The following is an 18,967-nucleotide window of genomic DNA, read 5'->3' as shown; positions in this document are numbered from 1 at the left end:
TTAAAACACACACACACACACTCTAAAACACACACACACTCTAAAACACACACACACACGTTAAAACACACCCACCAGTCCGGGTGGGTTTAGGGTCATGTAATGTTTTCTGGATGAAGAGCAGGATTGAATAAAGAGAAATAAATAACAAATCCATAAATGTATAATTATTGTGCAACAGTATCAGTAGGCGACACTGAGGTTTTTCTTTCATTCTTTTTAAGCTAAGCTAATCGTGCTAATCGCCTACACGCTAATTGCATACGCGCTAATAGCCTATGCGCGAATCGCCTACGCGCTAATCACCTACACGCTAATTGCTTACACGTTAATAGCCTACACGCTAATAGCCTACAGGCTAAATGCTTACACGTTAATAGCCTACACGCTAAACACTTATACACTAATAGCCTACAGGCTAATTGCTTACACACTAATCGCCTACACGCTAATAGCCTACACGCTAATAGCCTACACGCTAATAGCTTACACGCTTTTGGGAACTGGCAGAAAAAGTTTACGTTATTCCTAAAAGGATGTCGGAGTTAAATTCAATAAGAGAAAAGCTGTGAAGTGGATAGTTGAAAATAAACAGAAACTGAAATCTGGACACTGACTGTAGGGTCTATAACCTCTCACATAGCCTTAATGTAGGGTCTATAACCTCCCATAGCCTTACTGTAGGGTCTATAACCTCTCATAACCTTACTGTAGGATATATAACCTCCCATAACCTTACTGTGGGGTGTATAACCTCTCATAGCCTTAATGTAGGGTCTATAACCTCCCATAGCCTTACTGTAGGGTCTATAACCTCTCATAGCCTTACTGTAGGGTCTATAACCTCTCATAGCCTTACTGTAGGGTCTATAACCTCTCATAGTCTTACTGTAGGGTCTATAACCTCTCATAGTCTTACTGTAGGGTCTATAACCTCCCATAGCCTTACTGTAGGGTCTATAACCTCTCATAGCCTTACTGTAGGGTCTATAACCTCTCATAACTTTACTGTAGGGTCTATAACCTCTCATAACTTTACTGTAGGGTCTATAACCTCTCATAACTTTACTGTAGGGTCTATAACCTCTCATAGCATTACTGTAGGGTTTATAACCTCTCATAGCCTTACTGTAAGGTCTATAACCTCTCATAGCCTTACTGTAGGGTCTATAACCTCTCACATAGCCTTAATATTAACTTAATTTATTGCAGTAAACTTAAACACCAAATGTAGTCAACATTTTGACTGGAACAGGAGTGGAGAAATATGATTAATTTCTTTCAGCATCTTGAGAGAATGAGAATGAGCAGTTAGGTACTGTCTGTAGAGGTGCTGTGTTTATCAGCATCATAACAGCTGATAGTAGTTCAACCACAGTTAGGGACCGTCTGTAAAGGTCCTGTGTTTATCAGCATCATAACAGCTGATAGTAGTTCAACCACAGTTAGGGACCGTCTGTAAAGGTCCTGTGTTTATCAGCATCATAACAGCTGATAGTAGTTCAACCACAGTTAGGGACCGTCTGTAAAGGTCCTGTGGTTATCAGCATCATAACAGCTGATAGTAGTTCAACCACAGTTAGGGACCGTCTGTAAAGGTCCTGTGTTTATCAGCATCATAACAGCTGATAGTAGTTCAACCACAGTTAGGGACCGTCTGTAAAGGTCCTGTGGTTATCAGCATCATAACAGCTGCTGATTCAGCAGCCCTAGTGCTGATGCGATAGGTGCACTTGATTCAGCAGCCCTAGTTCTGTTGGCGGTAGGTGCACTTGATTCAGCAGCGCTAGTTCTGTTGGTGATAGGTGCACTTGATTCAGCAGCCCTAGTTCTGTTGGTGATAGGTGCACTTGATTCAGCAGCGCTAGTTCTGTTGGTGGTAGGTGCACTTGATTCAGCCATAATGTATTGGGCCTAATGCCAACTGAGCACAGCCAATATGAGGTGATAATGTATTGGGTCTAATGCCTCCTGAACATAGTCACTATGAGGTGATAATGTATTGGGTCTAATGCCTCCTGAACATAGTCACTATGAGGTGATAATGTATTGGGTCTAATGCCTCCTGAACATAGCCACTATGAGGTGATAATGTATTGGGCCTAATGCCTCCTGAACATAGCCACTATGAGGTGATAATGTATTGGGCCTAATGCCCACTGAGCATAGCCACTATGAGGTGATAATGTATTGGGCCTAATGCCCACCTGCACAAACCTCATCGTTACAGAACGGTTTTTAATTGGTTCATGTTGCATAGGCTTACTTTTATGAAGTCATGTTTTTAAAACATCAGAGCGGTAGATCTGGGCTTGCATTTTGAATCAGGAAGTGATCTTGACTCAGGAAGTGATCTTGACTCAGGTAGTGATATTGACTCAGGAAGTGATCTTGACTCAGGAAGTGATCTTGAGCAATAGTTAATTTAGTATTCTAGGGTAAAATATAACAGCAGGGAATCTGCATGTATCTAATTATAGACAAGTTGACTAACAAATAGCCTACCAAAGTGTCAGAAATTATAAGCAGAAATATATCTTTAGGCAAAACTAAATCCTGCACCCCCTGTCAAAAAATCGCTCCGTCATCTCTGACTGTAGCCAACAGGCATTTTCTATATTAGCGGGTCAGGTGTGGTGGGGGTTAGAGTCTGGTTAGGGTCTGGTGGGAGTTAGGGTCTGGTTAGTGTCTGGTTAGGGTCTGGTTAGTGTCTGGTTAGGGTCTGATTAGTGTCTGGTTAGTGTCTGGTTAGGGTCTGGTTAGGGTCTGGTTAGAGTCTGGTTAGGGTCTGGTTAGGGTCTGGTTAGGTTCTGGTTAGAGTCTGGTTAGAGTCTGGTTAGAGTCTGGTTAGGGTCTGGTTAGGGTCTGGTTAGGTTCTGGTTAGAATCTGGTTAGGGTCTGGTTTGAGTCTGGTTAGGGTCTGGTTTGAGTCTGGTTAGGGTCTGGTTTGAGTCTGGTTAGGGTCTGGTTAGGGTCTGGGAGGGTCTGGGTAGGGTCTGGGTAGGGTCTGGTTAGGGTCAGGTTAGGATCTGGTTAGAGTCTGGTTAGAGTCTGGTGCGGGTCAGGGTCTGGTGCGGTTCTGGTTAGGGTCTGGTTAGAGTCTGGTTAGCGTCTGGTTAGGGTCTTGTGTGGTTCTGGTTAGGGTCTGGTACGGGTCTGGTTAGGGTCTGGTTAGGGTCTGGTTAGGGTCTGGTTAGAGTCTGGTTAGGGTCTGGTTGGGGTCTGGTGGGGGTTAGGGTCTGTTTAGAGTCTGTGTAGAGTCTGGTTAGGGTCTGTTTAGAGTCTGGTTAGAGTCTGGTTAGGGTCTGTTTAGAGTCTGTTTAGAGTCTGGTTAGAGTCTGGTACGGGTCTGGCTAGAGTCTGGTTAGGGTCTGGTTAGGGTCTAGCTAGGGTCTGGTGGGGGTTAGCGTCTGGTTAGGGTCTGGTGCGGGTCTGGTTAGGGTCTGGTTAGAGTCTGGTTAGGGTCTGCTGGGGGTTAGGGTCTGGTTAGAGTCTGGTTAGGGTCTGGTGCGGGTCAGGGTCTGGTGCGGTTCTGGTTAGGGTCTGGGTCTGGTTAGGGTCTGGTGGGGGTCTGGTTAGGGTCTGGTTAGATTTGGGTTAGGGTCTGGTTAGGGTCTGGTTAGAGTCTGGTTAGGGTCTGGTTAGGTTCTGGTTAGAATCTGGTTAGGGTCTGGTTAGGGTCTGGTTTGAGTCTGGTTAGGGTCTGGTTAGGGTCTGGGAGGGTCTGGTTAGGGTCTGGGTAGGGTCTGGTTAGGGTCTGGTTAGAGTCTGGTTAGGGTCTGGTTAGGGTCTGGTTAGAGTCTGGTTAGGGTCTGCTGGGGGTTAGGGTCTGGTTAGAGTCTGGTTAGGGTCTGCTGGGGGTTAGGGTCTGGGTCTGGTGCGGTTCTGGTTAGGGTCTTGTTAGGGTCTTGTGTGGTTCTGGTTAGAGTCTGGTTAGGGTCTGGTTAGGGTCTGGTACGGGTCTGGTTAGGGTCTGGTTAGGGTCTGGTTAGAGTCTGGTTAGGGTCTGGTTAGGGTCTGGTGGGGGTTAGGGTCTGTTTAGAGTCTGGTTAGAGTCTGGTTAGGGTCTGGCTAGAGTCTGGTTAGGGTCTGGCTAGAGTCTGGTTAGGGTCTGGTTTGAGTCTGGTTAGGGTCTGGTTAGGGTCTGGGAGGGTCTGGTTAGGGTCTGGGTAGGGTCTGGTTAGGGTCTGGTTAGAGTCTGGTTAGGGTCTGGTTAGGGTCTGGTTAGAGTCTGGTTAGGGTCTGCTGGGGGTTAGGGTCTGGTTAGAGTCTGGTTAGGGTCTGCTGGGGGTTAGGGTCTGGGTCTGGTGCGGTTCTGGTTAGGGTCTTGTTAGAGTCTGGTTAGCGTCTGGTTAGGGTCTTGTGTGGTTCTGGTTAGAGTCTGGTTAGGGTCTGGTTAGGGTCTGGTACGGGTCTGGTTAGGGTCTGGTTAGGGTCTGGTTAGAGTCTGGTTAGGGTCTGGTTAGGGTCTGGTGGGGGTTAGGGTCTGTTTAGAGTCTGGTTAGAGTCTGGTTAGGGTCTGGCTAGAGTCTGGTTAGGGTCTGGCTAGAGTCTGGTTAGGGTCTGGTTTGAGTCTGGTTAGGGTCTGGTTAGGGTCTGGGAGGGTCTGGTAAGGGTCTGGGTAGGGTCTGGTTAGGGTCTGGTTAGAGTCTGGTTAGGGTCTGGTTAGGGTCTGGTTAGAGTCTGGTTAGGGTCTGCTGGGGGTTAGGGTCTGGTTAGAGTCTGGTTAGGGTCTGCTGGGGGTTAGGGTCTGGGTCTGGTGCGGTTCTGGTTAGGGTCTTGTTAGAGTCTGGTTAGCGTCTGGTTAGGGTCTTGTGTGGTTCTGGTTAGAGTCTGGTTAGGGTCTGGTTAGGGTCTGGTTAGGGTCTGGTTAGGGTCTGGTTAGAGTCTGGTTAGGGTCTGGTTAGGGTCTGGTGGGGGTTAGGGTCTGTTTAGAGTCTGGTTAGAGTCTGGTTAGGGTCTGGCTAGAGTCTGGTTAGGGTCTGGCTAGAGTCTGGTTAGGGTCTGGTTAGGGTCTGGTTAGGGTCTGGTTAGGGTCTGGTGGGGGTTAGCGTCTGGTTAGGGTCTGGTGCGGGTCTGGTTAGGGTCTGGTTAGAGTCTGGTTAGGGTCTGCTGGGGGTTAGGGTCTGGTTAGAGTCTGGTTAGGGTCTGGTGCGGGTCAGGGTCTGGTGCGGTTCTGGTTAGGGTCTGGGTCTGGTTAGGGTCTGGTGGGGGTCTGGTTAGGGTCTGGTTAGATTTGGGTTAGGGTCTGGTTAGGGTCTGGTTAGAGTCTGGTTAGGTTCTGGTTAGAATCTGGTTAGGGTCTGGTTAGGGTCTGGTTTGAGTCTGGTTAGGGTCTGGTTAGGGTCTGGGAGGGTCTGGTTAGGGTCTGGTTAGGGTCTGGTTAGGGTCTGGTTAGAGTCTGGTTAGAGTCTGGTTAGGGTCTGGTTAGGGTCTGGTTAGAGTCTGGTTAGAGTCTGGTGCGGGTCAGGGTCTGGTGCGGTTCTGGTTAGGGTCTGGTTAGAGTCTGGTTAGCGTCTGGTTAGGGTCTTGTGTGGTTCTGGTTAGCGTCTGGTTAGGGTCTGGTTAGGGTCTGGTACGGGTCTGGTACAGGTCTGGTACGGGTCTGGTACGGGTCTGGTACGGGTCTGGTTAGGGTCTGGTTAGAGTCTGGTTAGGGTCTGGTTAGGGTCTGGTGGGGGTTAGGGTCTGTTTAGAGTCTGGTTAGAGTCTGGTTAGGGTCTGGCTAGAGTCTGGTTAGGGTCTGGTTAGGGTCTGGCTAGGGTCTGGTGGGGGTTAGCGTCTGGTTAGGGTCTGGAGCGGGTCTGGTTAGGGTCTGGTTAGAGTCTGGTTAGGGTCTGCTGGGGGTTAGGGTCTGGTTAGAGTCTGGTTAGGGTCTGGTGCGGGTCAGGGTCTGGTGCGGTTCTGGTTAGGGTCTGGGTCTGGTTAGGGTCTGGTGGGGGTCTGGTTAGGGTCTGGTTAGATTTGGGTTAGGGTCTGGTTAGAGTCTGGTTAGGGTCTGGTTAGGTTCTGGTTAGAATCTGGTTAGGGTCTGGTTAGGGTCTGGTTAGGGTCTGGTTAGAGTCTGGTTAGGGTCTGCTGGGGGTTAGGGTCTGGTTAGAGCCTGGTTAGGGTCTGGTGCGGTTCTGGTTAGGGTCTGGGTCTGGTTAGGGTCTGGTTAGATTCGGGTTAGGGTCTGGTTAGAGTCTGGTTAGGGTCTGGGTAGGGTCTGGTTAGGGTCTGGTTAGAGTCTGGTTATGGTCTGGTTAGGGTCTGGTTAGGGTCTGGTGCAGGTCTGGTTAGGGTCTGGTTAGAGTCTGGTTATGGTCTGGTTAGAGTCTGGTTAGGGTCTGGTTAGGGTCTGGTTAGGGTCTTGTGTGGTTCTGGTTAGAGTCTGGTTAGGGTCTGGTTAGGGTCTGGTACGGGTCTGGTGGTGGTTAGAGTCTGGTTAGAGTCTGGTTAGGGTCTGGCTAGAGTCTGGTTAGGGTCTGGTTAGGGTCTGGTGGGGGTTAGCGTCTGGTTAGGGTCTGGTGCGGGTCTGGTTAGGGTCTGGTTAGAGTCTGGTTAGGGTCTGCTGGGGGTTAGGGTCTGGTTAGGGTCTGGTGCGGGTCAGGGTCTGGTGCGGTTCTGGTTAGGGTCTGGGTCTGGTTAGGGTCTGGTGGGGGTCTGGTTAGATTTGGGTTAGGGTCTGGTTAGGGTCTGGTTAGAGTCTGGTTAGGGTCTGGTTAGGGTCTGGTTAGGTTCTGGTTAGAATCTGGTTAGGGACTGGTTAGAGTCTGGTTAGGGTCTGGGAGGGTCTGGTTAGGGTCTGGTTAGAGTCTGGTTAGCGTCTGGTTAGGGTCTTGTGTGGTTCTGGTTAGCGTCTGGTACGGGTCTGGTACGGGTCTGGTTAGAGTCTGGTTATGGTCTGGTTATGGTCTGGTTAGGGTCTGGTTAGAGTCTGGTTATGGTCTGGTTAGAATCTGGTTAGAGTCTGGTTAGCGTCTGGTTAGGGTCTTGTGTGGTTCTGGTTAGCGTCTGGTACGGGTCTGGTACGGGTCTGGTTAGAGTCTGGTTATGGTCTGGTTAGGGTCTGGTTAGAGTCTGGTTATGGTCTGGTTAGGGTCTGGTTAGAGTCTGGTTATGGTCTGGTTAGGGTCTGGTTAGAATCTGGTTAGGGTCTGGTTAGGGTCTGGGTCTGGTGGGGGTCTGGTTAGGGTCTGGTTAGGGTCTGGGTAGGGTCTGGATAGGGTCTCGGTAGGGTCTGGGTAGGGTCGGGTTGTGGTCGGTTTAGGGTCTGGTTAGAGTCTGGTTAGGGTCTGCTTAGAGTCTGGTTAGCGTCTGGTGAGCCTGTTCAACCTCTCTTTCATATCGTCTGAGATCCCCAAAGATTGAAAAGCTGCCGCGGTCATCCCCCTCTTCAAATGGGGCGACACTCTAGACCCAAACTGTTACAGACTTATATCCATCCTGCCCTGTCCAGCACGCGCTCCAGCAGGTATATTTCACTGGTCACGCCCAAAGCCAACTCCTCATTTGGCCGCCTTTCTCTGCTGCCAATGACTGGAACAAATTGCAAAAATCACTGAAGCTGGAGACTCATATCTCCCTCACTAACTTTAAGCACCAGCTGTCAGAGCACCTGTAAACAGCCCATCAGTAAATAGCCCATCAGTAAACAGCCCATCTGTAAACATCCCATCTGTAAATAGCCCATCTGTAAATAGCCCATTTGTAAACAGCCCATCTGTAAACAGCCCATCTGTAAATTCCCCATCTGTAAATAGCCCATCTGTAAATATCCCGTCTGTAAATATCCCATCTGTAAATAGCCCATCTGTAAACAGCCCATCTGCAAACAGCCCATTTGCAAACATCCCATCTGTAAACATCCCATCTGTAAACATCCCATCTGTAAACTACCCATCTGTAAACAACCCATCTGTAAACATCCATCTGTAAACATTCCATCTGTAAACAGCCCATCTGTAAACAGCCCATCTGTAAATAGCCCATCTGTAAACATCACATCTGTAAACAGCCCATCTGTAAACAGCCCATCTGTAAATAGCCCATCTGTCAATAGCCCATCTGTCAATAGCCCATCTGTCAATAGCCCATCTGTCAATAGCCCATCTGTCAATAGCCCATCCAACTACCTCATTCCCATATTGTTATGTATTTTTTTGCACCTTTGCACCCCAGTATCTCAACTTGCACATCCTCATCTGCACATCTGTCACTCCAGAGTTAATTTCTATATTGTAATTACTTCGCCACCATGGCCTATTTATTGCCTTAACTCCCTTATCTTACCTCATCTGCACTCACTGTATATAGACTTTTCTATTGTGACTGTATGTTTGTTTTACTCCATGTGTAACTCTGTGTTGTTGTTTGTGTCGAACTGCTTTGCTTTATCTTGGCCAGGTCGCAGTTGTAAATGAGAACTTGTTCTCAACTAGCCTACCTGGTTAAATAAAGGTGAAATAAAATGTTTTTTAAATTTAAAAAAAAATGATGTAAACCTAGATCTGTCACTCTTTCTCCCTCTCCCTCTCTCAATCCCTCCTTGTAGAGAAATGGGAGATTGACCCTAGTGAGTTGACTGTAATGAAGGAGCTGGGTTGTGGTCAGTTTGGGTTGGTGAGGCTGGGGAAATGGAGAGCTCTGTGTAAGGTGGCCATTAAAACAATCAACGAGGGAGCCATGCACGAAGAAGACTTCATAGAGGAGGCTAAGATTATGATGTGAGTAGAACATGTGTAACACCACACACACACACACACACACACACACACACACACACACACACACACACACACACACACACACACACACACACACACACACACACACACACACACACACACACACACACACACACACACACACACACACACACACACACACACACACACACACACACACACACACACACACACACACACACACACACACACACACACACACACACACACACACACACACACTGATAAAGACACACACACACTGATAAAGACACACACACACGTACAGAGACAGAGAGACACACACACACACACACTGTTAAAGACACAAACACACAGACACTGATAAACACAAACACTGATAAAGAGAGTGGCCTCGGAGCTGGGAACAGGCTAAGAGTGGTGTGTGATATGCTATCATTGTCACACCCCCACATCTCTGGTCTAAACACACACACACACACACACACACACACACACACACACACACACACACACACACACACACACACACACACACACACACACACACACACACACACACACACACACACACACACACACACACACACACACACACACACACACCATCTCTAATTTCACGTTTCATCTACTGTTTAGTTTCCATCTAGTTTTTAGTTTCCATTTAGTTTCCATCTACTGTTTAGTTTCCATTTAGTTTCCATCTACTGTTTAGTTTCCATTTGTTTAGTTTCCATTTAGTTTCCATTTACTGTTTCCATCTACTGTTTAGTTTCCATTTTTAGTTTCCATCTACTGTTTAGTTTCCATTTAGTTTCCATCTGTTTACTGTTTATCTACTGTTTAGTTTCCATCTACTGTTTAGTTTCCATCTACTGTTTAGTTTCCATCTACTGTTTAGTTTCCATTTTTAGTTTCCATCTACTGTTTAGTTTCCATCCATCTACTGTTTAGTTTCCATCCATCTACTGTTTAGTTTCCATCTACTGTTTAGTTTCCATCTACTGTTTAGTTTCCATCTACTGTTTAGTTTCCATCTACTGTTTAGTTTCCATCTACCATCTACTGTTTAGTTTCCATCTACTGTTTAGTTTCCATCTACTGTTTAGTTTCCATTTAGTTTCCATCTACTGTTTAGTTTCCATCTAGTTTCTGTTTAGTTTCCATCTACTGTTTAGTTTCCATCTACTGTTTAGTTTCCATCTAGTTTCCATCTACTGTTTAGTTTCCATCTACTGTTTAGTTTCTCTACTGTTTAGTTTCCATCTAGTTTCCATCTACTGTTTAGTTTCCATCTACTGTTTAGTTTCCATTTAGTTTCCATCTACTGTTTAGTTTCCATCTACTGTTTAGTTTCCATCTACTGTTTAGTTTCCATCTACTGTTTAGTTTCCATCTACTGTTTAGTTTCCATCTACTGTTTAGTTTCCATCTACTGTTTAGTTTCCATCTACTGTTTAGTTTCCATTTTTCCATCTACTGTTTAGTTTCCATCTAGTTTCCATCTACTGTTTAGTTTCCATTTAGTTTCCATCTACTGTTTAGTTTCCATCTACTGTTTAGTTTCCATTTAGTTTCATCTACTGTTTAGTTTCCATCTACTGTTTCCATTTAGTTTCCATCTACTGTTTAGTTTCCATTTAGTTTCCATCTACTGTTTAGTTTCCATCCATCTACTGTTTAGTTTCCATCTACCATGTTTAGTTTCCATTTAGTTTCCATCTACTGTTTAGTTTCCATTTAGTTTCCATCTACTGTTTAGTTTCCATTTAGTTTCCATCTACTGTTTAGTTTCCATCCATCTACTGTTTAGTTTCCATCTCTACTGTTTAGTTTCCATCTCTACTGTTTAGTTTCCATCTACTGTTTAGTTTCCATCTACTGTTTAGTTTCCATTTAGTTTCCATCTACTGTTTAGTTTCCATTTAGTTTCCATCTACTGTTTAGTTTCCATCTACTGTTTAGTTTCCATCTAGTTTCCATCTACTGTTTAGTTTCCATCTAGTTTCCATCTACTGTTTAGTTTCCATCTACTGTTTAGTTTCCATCTACTGTTTAGTTTCCATCTACTGTTTAGTTTCCATCTACTGTTTTTCCATCTACTGTTTAGTTTCCATTTAGTTGTTCCATCTACCATCTACTGTTTAGTTTCCATCTAGTTTCCATCTACTGTTTAGTTTCCATCTTAGTTTCCATCTACTGTTTAGTTTCCATCTACTGTTTAGTTTCCATCTACTGTTTAGTTTCCATCTACTGTTTAGTTTCCATCTACTGTTTAGTTTCCATCTACTGTTTAGTTTCCATCTAGTTTCTCTACTGTTTAGTTTCCATTTGTTTAGTTTCCATCTAGTTTCCATCTTCCTGTTTAGTTTCCATCTACTGTTTAGTTTCCATCTACTGTTTAGTTTCCATCTACTGTTTAGTTTCCATCTACTGTTTAGTTTCCATTTAGTTTCCATCTACTGTTTAGTTTCCATCTACTGTTTAGTTTCCATCTACTTTCCTGTTTAGTTTCCATCTACTGTTTAGTTTCCATCTAGTTTCCATCTACTGTTTAGTTTCCATCTACTGTTTAGTTTCCATTTAGTTTCCATCTACTGTTTAGTTTCCATCTACTGTTTAGTTTCCATCTACTGTTTAGTTTCCATCTACTGTTTAGTTTCCATCTAGTTTCCATCTACTGTTTAGTTTCCATCTACTGTTTAGTTTCCATCTCTACTGTTTAGTTTCCATCTACTGTTTAGTTTCCATCTACTGTTTAGTTTCCATCTACTGTTTAGTTTCCATCTACTGTTTAGTTTCCATTTAGTTTCCATCTACTGTTTAGTTTCCATCTACTGTTTAGTTTCCATTAGTTTCCATCTACTGTTTAGTTTCCATCTCTACTGTTTAGTTTCCATTTAGTTTCCATCTACTGTTTAGTTTCCATTTATCTGTTTAGTTTCCATCTTAGTTTCCATTTACCATCTAGTTTATCTACTGTTTAGTTTCCATTTAGTTTCCATCTACTGTTTAGTTTCCATCTAGTTTCCATCTACTGTTTAGTTTCCATCTACTGTTTAGTTTCCATCTACTGTTTAGTTTCCATTTAGTTTCCATCTACTGTTTAGTTTCCATCTACTGTTTAGTTTCCATCTACTGTTTAGTTTCCATTTATCTACTGTTTCCATCTACTGTTTAGTTTCCATTTAGTTTCCATCTACTGTTTAGTTTCCATCTACCATCTACTGTTTAGTTTCCATTTACTGTTTAGTTTCCATCTACTGTTTAGTTTCCATCTACTGTTTAGTTTCCATCTACTTTTAGTTTCCATCTACTGTTTAGTTTCCATTTAGTTTCCATCTACTGTTTAGTTTCCATTTAGTTTCCATCTACTGTTTAGTTTCCATTTAGTTTCCATCTACTGTTTAGTTTCCATCTAGTTTCCATCTACTGTTTAGTTTCCATCTAGTTTCCATCTACTGTTTAGTTTCCATTTAGTTTCCATCTACTGTTTAGTTTCCATTTAGTTTCCATCTACTGTTTAGTTTCCAGTTTCCATTTAGTTTCCATCTACTGTTTAGTTTCCATGTTTAGTTTCCATCTACTGTTTAGTTTCCATCCATCTACTGTTTAGTTTCCATTTAGTTTCCATTTAGTTTCCATCTACTGTTTAGTTTCCATCTACTGTTTAGTTTCCATCTAGTTTCCATCTACTGTTTAGTTTCCATTTAGTTTCCATCTACTGTTTAGTTTCCATCTAGTTTCCATCTACTGTTTAGTTTCCATTTAGTTTCCATCTACTGTTTAGTTTCCATCTACTGTTTAGTTTCCATCTACTGTTTAGTTTCCATCTACTGTTTAGTTTCCATCTACTGTTTAGTTTCCATCTACTTTTAGTTTCCATCTACTGTTTAGTTTCCATTTAGTTTCCATCTACTGTTTAGTTTCCATTTAGTTTCCATCTACTGTTTAGTTTCCATCTACTGTTTAGTTTCCATCTACTGTTTAGTTTCCATCTACCATCTACTGTTTAGTTTCCATCTACTGTTTAGTTTCCATCTACCATCTACTGTTTAGTTTCCATTTAGTTTCCATCTACTGTTTATTTAGTTTCCATCTACTGTTTAGTTTCCATCTACTGTTTAGTTTCCATCTACTGTTTAGTTTCCATCTACTCTACTGTTTAGTTTCCATCTACTGTTTAGTTTCCATCTACTGTTTAGTTTCCATCTACTGTTTAGTTTCCATTTAGTTTCCATCTACTGTTTAGTTTCCATCTACTGTTTAGTTTCCATTTAGTTTCCATCTACTGTTTAGTTTCCATCTACTGTTTAGTTTCCATCTACTGTTTAGTTTCCATCTTGTTTAGTTTCCAGTTTTTCCATCTACCATCTACTGTTTAGTTTCCATCTTTCCATCTACTGTTTAGTTTCCATCTACTGTTTAGTTTCCATTTAGTTTCCATCTACTGTTTAGTTTCCATCTACTGTTTAGTTTCCATCTAGTTTCCATCTACTTTTAGTTTCCATCTACCATCTACTGTTTAGTTTCCATTTAGTTTCCATCTACTGTTTAGTTTCCATCTAGTTTCCATCTACTGTTTAGTTTCCATCTACTGTTTAGTTTCCATCTCCATCTACTGTTTAGTTTCCATCTACTGTTTAGTTTCCATCTACTGTTTAGTTTCCATCTCTACTGTTTAGTTTCCATCTACTGTTTAGTTTCCATCTAGTTTCCATCTACTTTAGTTTCCATCTACTGTTTAGTTTCATCTACTGTTTAGTTTCCATCTACTGTTTAGTTTCCATCTACTGTTTAGTTTCCATCTACTGTTTAGTTTCCATCTACTGTTTAGTTTCCATCTAGTTTCCATCTACTGTTTAGTTTCCATCTACTGTTTAGTTTCCATCTACTGTTTAGTTTCCATCTACAGTTTCCATCTACTGTTTAGTTTCCATCTAGTTTCCATCTACAAGTTTAGTTTAGTTTCCATCTTGTTTAGTTTCCATCTACTGTTTAGTTTCCATCTACTGTTTAGTTTCCATTTGTTTAGTTTCCATCTACTGTTTAGTTTCCATCTAGTTTCCATCTACTGTTTAGTTTCCATCTACTGTTTAGTTTCCATTTCCATCTAGTTTCCATCTACTGTTTAGTTTCCATCTACTGTTTAGTTTCCATCTATGTTTAGTTTCCATCTACTGTTTAGTTTCCATCTACTAGTTTCCATCTACTGTTTAGTTTCCATCTACTGTTTAGTTTCCATCTCTACTGTTTAGTTTCCATTTAGTTTCCATCTACTGTTTAGTTTCCATCTACTGTTTAGTTTCCATCTACTGTTTAGTTTCCATCTAGTTTAGTTTACTGTTTCCATCTACTGTTTAGTTTCCATCCATCTACTGTTTAGTTTCCATCTACTGTTTAGTTTCCATCTACTGTTTAGTTTCCATCTCTACTGTTTAGTTTCCATCTAGTTTCCATCTACTGTTTAGTTTCCATCTACTGTTTAGTTTCCATCTACTGTTTAGTTTCCATTTATCTACTGTTTAGTTTCCATCTACCATCTACTGTTTAGTTTCCATCTACTGTTTAGTTTCCATCTACTGTTTAGTTTCCATCTACTGTTTAGTTTCCATCTACTGTTTAGTTTCCATCTACTGTTTAGTTTCCATCTACTGTTTAGTTTCCATCTACTGTTTAGTTTCCATCTCTACTGTTTAGTTTCCATCATCTTTAGTTTCCATCTACTGTTTAGTTTCCATCTACTGTTTAGTTTCCATCTACTGTTTAGTTTCCATCTTAGTTTCCATCTACTGTTTAGTTTCCATCTACTGTTTAGTTTCCATCTCTACTGTTTAGTTTCCATTTACTGTTTAGTTTCCATCTACTGTTTAGTTTCCATGTTAGTTTCCATCTACTGTTTAGTTTCCATTTAGTTTCCATCTACTGTTTTTCCATTTAGTTTCCATCTACTGTTTAGTTTCCATCTACTGTTTAGTTTCCATCTATCTGTTTAGTTTCCATCTACTGTTTAGTTTCCATCCATCTACTGTTTAGTTTCCATCTACTGTTTAGTTTCCATCTACTGTTTAGTTTCCATCTACTGTTTAGTTTCCATCTAGTTTCCATCTACTGTTTAGTTTCCATCTACTGTTTAGTTTCCATTTAGTTTCCATCTACTGTTTAGTTTCCATCTACTGTTTAGTTTCCATGTTTAGTTTCCATCTACTGTTTAGTTTCCATTTAGTTTCCATCTACTGTTTAGTTTCCATTTAGTTTCCATCTACTGTTTAGTTTCCATCTTGTTTAGTTTCCATCTACTGTTTAGTTTCCATCTCTACTGTTTAGTTTCCATCTACTGTTTAGTTTCCATCTACTGTTTAGTTTCCATCTACTGTTTAGTTTCTGTTTAGTTTCCATTTTTAGTTTCCATCTACTGTTTAGTTTCCATCTACTGTTTAGTTTCCATCTACTGTTTAGTTTCCTACTGTTTAGTTTCCATCTATTTTAGTTTCCATCTAGTTTCCATCTACTGTTTAGTTTCCATCTACTGTTTAGTTTCCATCTACTGTTTAGTTTCCATCTAGTTTCCATTTTTAGTTTCCATCTACTGTTTAGTTTCCATCTACTGTTTAGTTTCCATTTGTTTAGTTTCCATCTACTGTTTAGTTTCCATCCATCTACTGTTTAGTTTCCATTTGTTTAGTTTCCATCTACTGTTTAGTTTCCATCTACTTTTTAGTTTCCATCTAGTTTCCATCTACTGTTTAGTTTCCATTTAGTTTCCATCTACTGTTTAGTTTCCATTTAGTTTCCATCTACTGTTTAGTTTCCATTTAGTTTCCATCTACTGTTTAGTTTCCATTTTTAGTTTCCATCTACTGTTTAGTTTCCATTTAGTTTCCATCTACTGTTTAGTTTCCATCTACTCTACTGTTTAGTTTCCATCTCTACTGTTTAGTTTCCATCTACTGTTTCCATCTACTGTTTAGTTTCCATCTACTGTTTAGTTTCCATTTTTCCAGTTTCCATCTACTGTTTAGTTTCCATCTACTAGTTTCCATTTAGTTTCCATCTACTGTTTAGTTTCCATTTAGTTTCCATTTCCATACTGTTTAGTTTCCATCTACTGTTTCCATTTAGTTTCCATCTACTGTTTAGTTTCCATCTAGTTTCCATCTACTGTTTAGTTTCCATTTAGTTTCCATCTACTGTTTAGTTTCCATCTAGTTTCCATCTACTGTTTAGTTTCCATTTAGTTTCCATCTACTGTTTAGTTTCCATCTACTGTTTAGTTTTTCCATTTAGTTTCCATCTACTGTTTAGTTTCCATTTAGTTTCCATCTACTGTTTAGTTTCCATCTACTGTTTCCATCTACTGTTTAGTTTCCATTTAGTTTCCATCTACTGTTTAGTTTCCATCTACTGTTTAGTTTCCATCTACTGTTTAGTTTCCATTTAGTTTCCATCTACTGTTTAGTTTCCATCTACTGTTTAGTTTCCATTTAGTTTCCATCTACTGTTTTCCAGTTTCCATCTACTGTTTAGTTTCCATCTACTGTTTAGTTTCCATCTACTGTTTAGTTTCCATTTAGTTTCCATCTACTGTTTAGTTTCCATCTACTGTTTAGTTTCCATCTACTGTTTAGTTTCCATCTACTGTTTAGTTTCCATCTACTGTTTAGTTTCCATCTACTGTTTAGTTTCCATTTACTGTTTAGTTTCCATCTTTAGTTTCCATTACTAGTTTCCATCTACTGTTTAGTTTCCATCTAGTTTCCATCTACTGTTTAGTTTCCATTTAGTTTCCATCTACTGTTTAGTTTCCATCTACTGTTTAGTTTCCATCTTTTAGTTTCCATCTACTGTTTAGTTTCCATCTACTGTTTAGTTTCCATCTACTGTTTAGTTTCCATCTACTGTTTAGTTTCCATCTACTGTTTAGTTTCCATTTAGTTTCCATCTACTGTTTAGTTTCCATCTTAGTTTCCATCTACTGTTTAGTTTCCATCTACTGTTTAGTTTCCATCTACTGTTTAGTTTCCATCTACTGTTTAGTTTCCATCTACTGTTTATTTAGTTTCCATCTACTGTTTAGTTTCCATCTACTGTTTCCATCTACTGTTTAGTTTCCATCTACTGTTTAGTTTCCATCTACTCTACTGTTTAGTTTAGTTTCCTGTTTAGTTTCCATCTACTGTTTAGTTTCCATCTACTGTTTAGTTTCCATCTTGTTTAGTTTCCATCTACTGTTTCCATCTACTGTTTCCATCTACTGTTTAGTTTCCATCTACTGTTTCCATCTACTGTTTAGTTTCCATCTACTGTTTAGTTTCCATTTAGTTTCCATCTACTGTTTAGTTTCCATTTAGTTTCCATCTGTTTAGTTTCCATCTTAGTTTCCATCTACTGTTTAGTTTCCATTTAGTTTCCATCTACTGTTTAGTTTCCATCTACTGTTTAGTTTCCATCTACTGTTTAGTTTCCATTTCCATCTATCTGTTTAGTTTAGTTTCCATCTACTGTTTAGTTTCCATTTAGTTTCCATCTACTGTTTAGTTTCCATCTACTGTTTATCTACTGTTTAGTTTCCATCTACTGTTTAGTTTCCATCTTGTTTAGTTTCCATCCATCTACTGTTTAGTTTCCATCTAGTTTCCATCTACTGTTTAGTTTCCATTTGTTTAGTTTCCATCTACTGTTTATTTAGTTTCCATCTACTGTTTAGTTTCCATCTACTGTTTAGTTTCCATCTTAGTTTCCATCTACTGTTTAGTTTCCATCTTAGTTTCCATCTACTGTTTCCATCTTGTTTAGTTTCCATCTACTGTTTAGTTTCCATCTACTGTTTAGTTTCCATCTACTGTTTAGTTTCCATCTACTATCTACTGTTTCCATCTACTGTTTTAGTTTCCATTTACTGTTTCCATCTACTGTTTAGTTTCCATTTAGTTTCCATCTACTGTTTAGTTTCCATCCATCTACTGTTTAGTTTCCATCTACTGTTTAGTTTCCATCTACTGTTTAGTTTCCATCTAGTTTCCATCTACTGTTTAGTTTCCATCTACTGTTTAGTTTCCATGTTTAGTTTCCATCTATGTTTAGTTTCCATTGTTTAGTTTCCATCTACTGTTTAGTTTCCATCTACTGTTTAGTTTCCATTTAGTTTCCATCTACTGTTTAGTTTCCATTTAGTTTCCATCTAGTTTCCATCTACTGTTTAGTTTCCATCTACTGTTTAGTTTCCATCTACTGTTTAGTTTCCATCTACTGTTTAGTTTCCATCTACTGTTTAGTTTCCATCTAGTTTCCATCTACTGTTTAGTTTCCATCTACTGTTTAGTTTCCATCTACTGTTTAGTTTCCATCTACTGTTTAGTTTCCATTTAGTTTCCATCTACTGTTTAGTTTCCATCTTTTCCAGTTTCCATCTACTGTTTAGTTTCCATTTAGTTTCCATCTACTGTTTAGTTTCCATTTAGTTTCCATCTACTGTTTAGTTTCCATCCATCTACTGTTTAGTTTCCATCTACTGTTTAGTTTCCATTTACTGTTTAGTTTCCATCTACTGTTTAGTTTCCATTTACTGTTTAGTTTCCATCTACTGTTTAGTTTCCATTTAGTTTCCATCTACTGTTTAGTTTCCATTTAGTTTCCATGTTTCCATTTAGTTTCCATCTACTGTTTAGTTTCCATTTAGTTTCCATCTGTTTAGTTTCCATTTAGTTTCCATCTAGTTTCCATCTACTGTTTAGTTTCCATCTACTGTTTAGTTTCCATCTACTGTTTAGTTTCCATCTACTGTTTAGTTTCCATTTAGTTTCCATCTACTGTTTAGTTTCCATTTGTTTAGTTTCCATCTACTGTTTAGTTTCCATCTTGTTTAGTTTCCATCTATCTACTGTTTAGTTTCCATTTAGTTTCCATCTACTGTTTAGTTTCCATCTACTGTTTAGTTTCCATCTACTGTTTAGTTTCCATTTAGTTTCCATCATGTTTAGTTTCCATCTACTGTTTAGTTTCCATCTACTGTTTCCATCTTGTTTAGTTTCCATCTACTGTTTAGTTTCCATTTAGTTTCCATCTACTGTTTAGTTTCCATCTACTGTTTAGTTTCCATCTACTGTTTAGTTTCCATCTACTGTTTAGTTTCCATCTACTGTTTAGTTTCCATCTACTGTTTTTCCATTTAGTTTCCATCTACTGTTTAGTTTCCATTTAGTTTCCATCTACTGTTTAGTTTCCATTTAGTTTCCATCTCTACTGTTTAGTTTCCATTTAGTTTCCATCTACTGTTT

General features: G+C 40.4%; 1 protein-coding gene across 1 annotated transcript in view; it reads left to right on the top strand.

The window, feature by feature from the left end:
• Positions 1 to 18,967, top strand: part of txk (TXK tyrosine kinase) — a 39,496-nt gene that overhangs the window by 13,225 nt on the left and 7,304 nt on the right. Inside the window, exon 7 of the mRNA XM_046328505.1 lies at positions 8,537 to 8,708. Coding sequence (XP_046184461.1) covers positions 8,537 to 8,708 — 172 coding nt within the window. The remainder of the gene's footprint in view (positions 1 to 8,536; positions 8,709 to 18,967) is intronic.

Source organism: Oncorhynchus gorbuscha, linkage group LG25, assembly GCF_021184085.1.
Source record: "Oncorhynchus gorbuscha isolate QuinsamMale2020 ecotype Even-year linkage group LG25, OgorEven_v1.0, whole genome shotgun sequence".
Taxonomy (NCBI): domain Eukaryota; kingdom Metazoa; phylum Chordata; class Actinopteri; order Salmoniformes; family Salmonidae; genus Oncorhynchus; species Oncorhynchus gorbuscha.
This window is presented reverse-complemented; position numbering and strand designations above follow the sequence as displayed.